This window comes from Geospiza fortis, unplaced genomic scaffold (genome assembly GCF_000277835.1).
Source record: "Geospiza fortis unplaced genomic scaffold, GeoFor_1.0 scaffold100, whole genome shotgun sequence".
Classification (NCBI taxonomy): domain Eukaryota; kingdom Metazoa; phylum Chordata; class Aves; order Passeriformes; family Thraupidae; genus Geospiza; species Geospiza fortis.
In genome coordinates this window covers 3,857,007-3,865,095 of record NW_005054350.1, presented here as the reverse complement: position 1 = coordinate 3,865,095, position 8,089 = coordinate 3,857,007, and the positions used below count along the sequence as shown (strand labels likewise).

Here is an 8,089-nt window from a genome sequence, read left to right as displayed (position 1 = left end):
GACCCGGCCGCGGGAGGGATGGCGCCCTCGGGGCCCCATCCCAGGGGACCCCAGAACTGGGGGGACACATCCCTCGGGGGCCCCATCCCGTGGGGGCCTCATGCCGCGGGGCCACTTCCCTCGGGGCCCCAGCCCTTGGGGGTGCTTCCCTCGGGGGCTGCATCCCCTCGAGGGGCCCCTTCCCTGGGAGGCCCCATCCCTTGGCGGTTGCATCCTTCGGGGCCAGCATTTGTTTTCCAGCAGCTTGTGCAGAGAAAAATAACCGTGTCAAGGAGGTTTTCTCTTGTTGGATCTGGCAGAGTGTTCAGAGTGGCCGAAATTCACTTGCTAGGGACAAATAGCTGTGTGAGGAAGGTCTGTAGTAGCTTATTTCAGATCCGTGTTTTGACACAGAAGGTTAGTCATCTCAGGAGACATCCTGACCTCACTCTGTGCAGCAGCAGAACTTCTAACAGCCAAGAAGTGGGATCAGCAGATTGATTGATTGAGAAACTGGGTAAAACACAAATTTATTCAGCAATGTATATTTCTCTCTCTCTTCCAGTCTGTTCTATTTTGAAACAGGCTTCGTACCTATACACTGTGATTTAAAAAGCCCCCTTTTCTATCTTGAGTGCAAGACCCGTAACTTTTCCTTAGGATGTGTTATTAAACATATTTTCTCCTTAGTGAAAAACAACTACACAGATGAACAGAATGCCAGAGGAGAGGAGACTTGTTTTAATAATACAGGGACTAAATGGATAATCCAAATCAGGATGACAGGTCATGCTCTCACAGACTCTCAAAACAGGAGTTTCTCCAGCACAGTCATTCTGCCAGCCATTTCACAAGAAGAGACTCATGACTTGCTCAAGCCTCCACACCTTATTTCTCAAAATACCAATATGTGAAGCCAGCTTTAAGCTTCCTCAATCATTTAACTTGCTTAGAAAATCACAGCTGAGCACCTTTTCCTGGAAAAAGTAAACATTCTGTAAGACTAATCCTTGAATCTGAAATCACAGTTTGCCATTGCTACCTTGCAAATTGCAGGAAATAGCTGATTCCTTGGCAGGCCAAATTTAAACCAGCCAAGGATGTTGTTTAAGTAGGACTGCTAAGGAATCTACAAAAGGCACTGGAGATCCTTCTGGAAGAAAAGGTGCAGGTATGGCTCTATTTTATTTAAGTGTCAATCTGCTTCCAGCTATTCCCAAATGAAACTAGAGCTAAGGACACCTAGTGCAGTATAGCATGCATTTGGTAGGACTGGAATTTTGTTGAAAATTGACTGACAAAAATGGGGGTTATTTTGATCACCAAAAGCAGTCAATTCCACTAGTCAAGTTCATTTTTTTCTTCTGCTTCTCTCCCCATCTCTCAGACCTTTCCATCTTCACCTCCATGCCCAGAAATGTGCTTGCACTCTCTGTCTCCCCAGACCCAACTCCAATCTCCATCCCTGTGTGAGACTTTGCTGCTTCAGCCTTTTTTTTAAGGGGCTCCATTTCTCAGGACTGTGGCATGTTAGGAAGGGTTGGAGTCATTAGAAATGTCTACAAGAGTCTTGGCCTGAAGAAAAATGTACACTTCCAGATTTTGGATTTTTAGGAAAAGTCAACCAGTAATACAGTTTTCTGGTCTCCCCTTTTGGCTTATACAACTAATTGATTTGTATTTGTATATACATGACTATAGATAAAATATATCTTCTTTCCAAGAGATAGGAGTCTATACTCTGGAATAGTTTTTTCTAAACTTAAAAGGCCAATAAAGAAGTGATGCTTCTTTATATGTATATATAAGTACATATACCTATACACATATATGTGTCAAAAGTGTTGTTGCTGGAGTAACCTCTATTACTGGGTTAAAATAATTGCTTCTCCTGCCCATCCTGCTGTTTAGTTCTTATTACTTTTATGAAATATCACAGGCTCTCATTTAATATATCTGGCTGTTTCATAACGTGGATGGTCATGGTTTTGTAATGTCTGTAATTGACCTGCTTTAAAATTCACTCTACAAGGCCGCAAATAACTGCACTTTTTCAAGCTTCTCTTCTGCTTTTTCTGTAAGTAAGCTGCTTGCTCTGTTCATGAGAGTACACCCATAGGTTTGATACGACTTTTTGTTCAAGAAAAGCAGTCATGACCAGTCTTTGCATCTTTGATGCTGTTAAGAGCACTCAGTAATACCTGCACTGTTCTCTCCAATTGCAGAATTGAAAAAGCTTCGCCAAAATGAGTAAACATACATCCAGATAAAAATAAGAGTAAGAAAGTAACACTAGGACATATGCTGAAGTCAAAACTTTTTTTTTCTTTTTTTTTTTCTGGAAAATAATTTTATGATGCATAAAAGACCTAGCAGAATACCACTAAAAAAATTAAAAGACAAAACTTTCACTGGTATTCTAAAAAGCCAAGATTTTTTTTTCCCATGATGTTAGGTCCCAGGGGAAATTTTTAGGCTATTTTCTATGTAACATGGACAGATGTTTTAGCAAACCAGACTGGAATTTCCTGAATTATTTGCAGGTACTCATGCTTTTTATCCAGGTGTTTGATTTTATTAGTCAGCAGATATTTCAGGACAGTATTGCAGGCATCCAAAATCCATCTTTGATCTCACCAGAAGTGTATGGTGAGTGCAAGCAGTATGGTGAAATGAAATATCAGACATCAGCACACTACTGTAGGTGGCTCTCCTGACAGGTATTGGGGGAAAAGGCATCTTGACCCTCTGTCTTCTTCATTAGGCTTTGTTGGAATAAGTTTTACAAAGGCATAAAAAAAGGAAGAGTTCAGACTGACTACACTGAGCCCCAGTGTCTCCATTTCCCCTGCTCCATGGGAATGAAGGAGGGAGCAGGGAGAGCCTGGCCTTGCTCTTTGATGTGGTCTCCATGTAATGATGCCCCTCACTTTGCATAACCCCCTAAATGCTCCCAAGCAGGGTATTAGGATAAGATCTGCATTAGAGGAGGGGCAGCATGGGCTAAGAGTGTTAAATGGCTCTGCTCTAAATAACCATGCTCCCAAAAATCAGTTGCTTAGAAATTGCTGAAAAATCTCAGTTATCTAGGAACAAGCCCTAGTACAGGAATAAACTCTAGTAAAATACATTTGAAGTCCAATTACAGCATCTTGATTGCCAATTTCATTGTACAATGGGGATAAGGTGCAACCTACTGTTTCTATTTCATCATCCTCTAGTTCCTCTGGTTTCTGCTTGCCTGCTACCTGTAACCTAGAGTGAGACTTCTATGGAACCCCACTTCCATCTCAAAAGACCAGACAATTGTAGAAGGTATCCACAGACATTATTGTAAGGCTTTTGCAAGGAGGAGTTGAGTGATGCTCTCAAAGTATTCTGAGGCAGCAGGCTTTAACACTCCTTTGGTGACTTTTAGGGATTTTTCAACATAAATTGAATTCTACACTACTCTGAGTTGTTTGATAGTTTTTCCAAAGAATAAAAGTTTTCATCAATTATACAGGAAATGTGATCCTTGTGTGGGGCTACTCTGGCTTGGAGTGCATACCTGTACAAGCTGGAGCAAATGCATGGGGTCTCTTTTGTCAAGCCCTTTGTAAGTGGCAGAGAATTGGCAGAATCCGAGGCGTCCGTCCTGCGTGCTGTGGGTGAGCCTCCACTGATGTGGTGCCCATTTGTGGCTGGTGACCTCAGCCCAGCACTATGACTTGTCTCCTTCTCTGCTCTTGACATTCTGCTTGCACAAGAGGTGGGGAGAAGCAGCTCATTGCAGGGCTGGTAAATGCTAAATGTGTGTCATGGCTCCTTGGCACAGGCCCGCAGAGGAGATGGGTGAGAGGGCCATCGGCCACCGCTTCAGAGTGCAGGTACACCCTTGGCTGCTCCCACCTCATGCTGGCCACCAGAGAAACAGACAGGATTAAAGTTAAAAATGGTCATGAGCAACTGGGTAAAGGATCAGTAATGAAAAAATATTAAATTTGAACTGGGATGTGCAAAGGGTTGTACTCAAACCGGAGAGATCAAGCGCCAGCGCACGCAATGCAATCAGCTGATTGCAGAGCACGTCCACTGAGAGAGGTTTCATCTCTGCTTCTTCTTTCCCAGCAAGGCTCAGGTATGATCTCACTGCCCTGCTGAGCAGTGGCACTGATTTAAATGGCTGCAAAAATCTAAATCTACTATGCATTCAAACTGAATAAAAGTCAAGAGCGTGGCATTGCTAAGAAGAAATTCAAATCTTCTCTGTCAAAAGGAGGACATTCCTCATCTATTCACTATGTGAAGTTCCAAGCAGTAAAGACAATAGGAAAGTAATGAAGAGCAAATAAAATAAAAGGTATCAGCATAGCAGATTTTTTAGAATACACAACTGAGGGTGGTTGGAGTGTTTTGGATTTTGCTTTGGGCTGAAGAGGAGCCCAAGGGCCTTGCTGGAGTTACAGTTTTATGCTTCTATCGTAAATCCTTCAAGATAACCACACAGGGCATTGAGAGGAGTAAAAAGATTAGTGTGGTTAATATTTTGATATACAGTATTGAACTTTAGCAAGACCTCAAACTGGAAAGTACTACCTGCCCTCACAAGCTCAGTAAATAGGCACAACTCTTTTACAGCTCACAAAGCAGAAGCATTAGTCCAGATACCTTCTATAGTAAGGCAATAGTTGGCCATATCCATTACTTGTCACATCAATTAGCACACCCTTCAAAAATATTATTTTATACTACAAAAATCAAGAGTTGAGATGACATTTGGGATGCATAATGCAGCAGAACCATTTTCTTTGGTCGTGAAGTATTTCTCAATGGTTTTAAAATACTTTGATCAATGGAAATTTAGTTAAGCAATTTAAGTATGTAAATTTTAGATGGGAGTTAGAATGTTGATCCTGTTGTTGCTGGGTTACAAATAAGTGGTGCTTAATTTTTGCTTGGTTTTGTTTTGATTTTTTTTAAATTTCAAATAATTTATCATTTTCACTGACTAAAAATAAGATATCTCCTTTTGCATACTGTCCCTTTATTTTTCTTTTTAATGAAGAAATTAGGAAAAAAAAAACAGAAAGAAAATGGGGGAAATGGTGAAAAGCTTTCATTAAGTGTTTTGCCATATGTGCATTTGTACTTGTGCTTGTAACAGTAATACCCTGGAGAATCAGATAAAGACATTTCCAGAAGAGAGTCCAGGTTTAAATCACTGGTTTCATATCTAGGGAAAGCTTCAATTTTTGTTCTTGTTAAATACATGGCAATTATTTGGAAACCAGAGGGTGGTCAATGTTTAAAGTTCAAAAAAACCCACAAAAACCCCAAAAAAGCTATGTGTCTTTGTTGGCAAAATGGAAACCAATTATGATTCCCTTATTGCATGCATATCTTTTAAATTAAGACAGTAGTGGGGTATTGGCCCTGTATATTAGAAAAAAAAAAGGAAAAAGAACAAGAAGTCTTGGAAAATGGCTGAGCCTTGAGGTTTTTTCTTACCTTGTGTATGCTTTTGATAATTTTCTAAATCATGATGACTGCCATCATCCTTTTATTCCCTTAGTTGCATCTCTTAATCCATCCTTTTCTGAACTGTCAAGAGTGGTTTTTGCAGAGTGATTCAAAATGCCGTATTCCAAAAGAGTACTCAGTAGCTCAGAAGGATTTTTTGTCAAAAAATTGTAACAGCCTCTGGTAGAATTAGGCCTACAGCTGTTTTTCAGGATTAGCTGTATTTTTTTCAGTGAAGATATTATTTTAGTATGCACAGGCTGGATGCCCAACAAATCTGATTTATGAACTTCTGTTTCAGATTATTAGGAAAGCTCTAACAGAGGAAAAACAAGTGTCCACAAAGACATCTGCAGCCGATCTCGTGACAGAAACTGATCATTTTGTGGAAAATTTAATTATTTCTGTTCTGAAAGAGAAATTTCCTTCCCACAGGTGAGTGCCTATAGAAACTGTCAATGACCTTTTTTTGTCCTTTCCGTGCTACATCTCTGACTGGTATTTAAAGGGAACTTTAAAAGCCTGTTTATCCTTCTTATGTCTCTGTATCTTTTTTATATATTAACCTATTGTTCCTACACTTTTGTAGGACTCCTGTTTTTTAAAAAAGTACCATTTCCTTATACTTAGTACTTCATAATTTCTGTGTTTCTTGATACATGTATTTAATAGCAATGTTTCCCCTGTAGGGACATCATGGATGAAGGTTTCATGTGGATCTCCATGATGTTCAGAATACTGGTCTGTTGCCTACTGTATAAGAATTATGCTAATGCTATCTATAAAATGTAGCAGAAATATATGCTAGCAAAGGTCCCACCCTGCAGACCTTTCCTGTTGCCATCACACATATGCATTTGCCAGATCAGGAGAGGTAAAAGTGCATTTAATTACATTTACTTTGTGTTCTGTAGTGAGAAGATCAGTGGGAAGCCGGGCTGTTTGTCATCATCATCATTATTTGATGCCTACTCATAAACAGGCTATAAATTACTACATGGGGTGCAAACCCAAGGTTTTAAAAGTAGATCAGGTTGTCAGTTGCTCTTGATTTATTGTGATCAACTTGAAAATAACAACTCAGCTTATGTACAGATTAGAGAGAGGGTTTGTATTAGTTGCCAGGTTTGGTTTGATGCAGAGACTGACATTGATTTTTACATTTGACTTCAGTGGATAAAATTCATTTTTCTGCAGAGCCAGTGCAAGGCCTGTGTATCCTTTAAATAGTGTCTGACTCCCTTCTAACTGGGGCCATCTCTGATGGGGGTGAGCCTTGCATTCTAGTGCTCTGCAGAAATGAACAAAGAGCAAAATCTGAAGGGTTCAGCTACTAATCTGATTGTCAGCGATGCTGCTGGGCACAAAACCAACACCATAAGAAGGAGCAGAAAGCATATTTTTGTACTCAATATGGCTTTCTAAATACATGCTGTATATGATGGCATACTGAAGCAGTACTGTACAGCATAATGTGTGGTTCTTGGCTGCAATTCTCAAAGAGTGCCAGGCTTTACAAGCCTATTATTTGTGTAATATTCCTTCTACTATTGCTGGCTGTGCTCTTCTCTCATCTCCACTCTTATGTTAGTTTTTTTTTTCCTTGAGCAGTCTGGCAGAGAACATAAAACCTACACATTTCTCATAAAATGCAAATCACCAGACACACTCAAGTTACTCAGAATGGGAACAAAAGTTGTAAGGTCAACATAGGCCTAGCAACTGAAAAATCCCAGATTTTATCAACTCCATACAGTTAACTTCTGACTTTAAAAGTAAATGAAGGAACTGCCATTTCTTCAAGACAATCTTATTTTGTTGATAGTGGTTGTTGGGTTTGCTTAGAATTTGTTTAGATAATTAATGCATTTAGATTAAAAATAGATTAAAGCTGAATTTAACTAGACTAGATTAAAACACGTGCAATGAGGAGTCTACAAAAACAGTCAGGAGTTAAATTGAAGTACAATGAAAATATTAAAATGTCATTTATAATGTATTCAGTCTTTCCCCTAACTAGGCTTTGAAAGCAGCACTGAAGATTTCTCTGATTTCTTTTTCTTCTAAATCATCTTGATTCTTATGTCCTCTGAATCAAAAATGGACTTTAGGTGTTAGAAAAATTTAAAGGGATCTTTTTAGAATCTGCCATTTGCACTGAGGCACTTTATGAGTCTCGAGATACTAGAAATGTACTCAGAAGTACAGAGAAATACTAGGAAAATCCATTCAAAAAGTAATTCTGTCCTATGTTTCTTTTTTCTTCTTGATTAAGTGGTATGTATCATCTTCATTCACACTTTGCTCAAGTTTTAATCTTTGCTCACTTTTTAGTACTCTGATGTGCCCCAGAGATGTTTTTTCAGATAGATCCAAGAGTTGTGGGTAGGCACAGCCAAACTACCAGGGGCTTCTGGTTGTAAAAGGCTATCCCTACATTTACCCTTGCTATTATTTCACAAACTGTCATCTTTTGTGTTCCTTGTGGCCTTAGTTCTGTAGACATTAAAATCAGGACACAGGAGTTTAGGAGGGTTACATCCAACTCTAACTTCCATCATTCTGTCCTCGGATCCCCATATGGGGATAGGTGAGGTGCCTGCCCAGA

General features: G+C 39.6%; 1 protein-coding gene across 1 annotated transcript in view; it reads left to right on the top strand.

The window, feature by feature from the left end:
* Window positions 1–8,089, top strand: part of IMPA2 (inositol monophosphatase 2) — a 19,990-nt gene that overhangs the window by 816 nt on the left and 11,085 nt on the right. Inside the window, exons 2-3 of the mRNA XM_005423361.3 lie at window positions 3,797–3,848; window positions 5,783–5,916. Coding sequence (XP_005423418.2) covers window positions 3,797–3,848; window positions 5,783–5,916 — 186 coding nt within the window. The remainder of the gene's footprint in view (window positions 1–3,796; window positions 3,849–5,782; window positions 5,917–8,089) is intronic.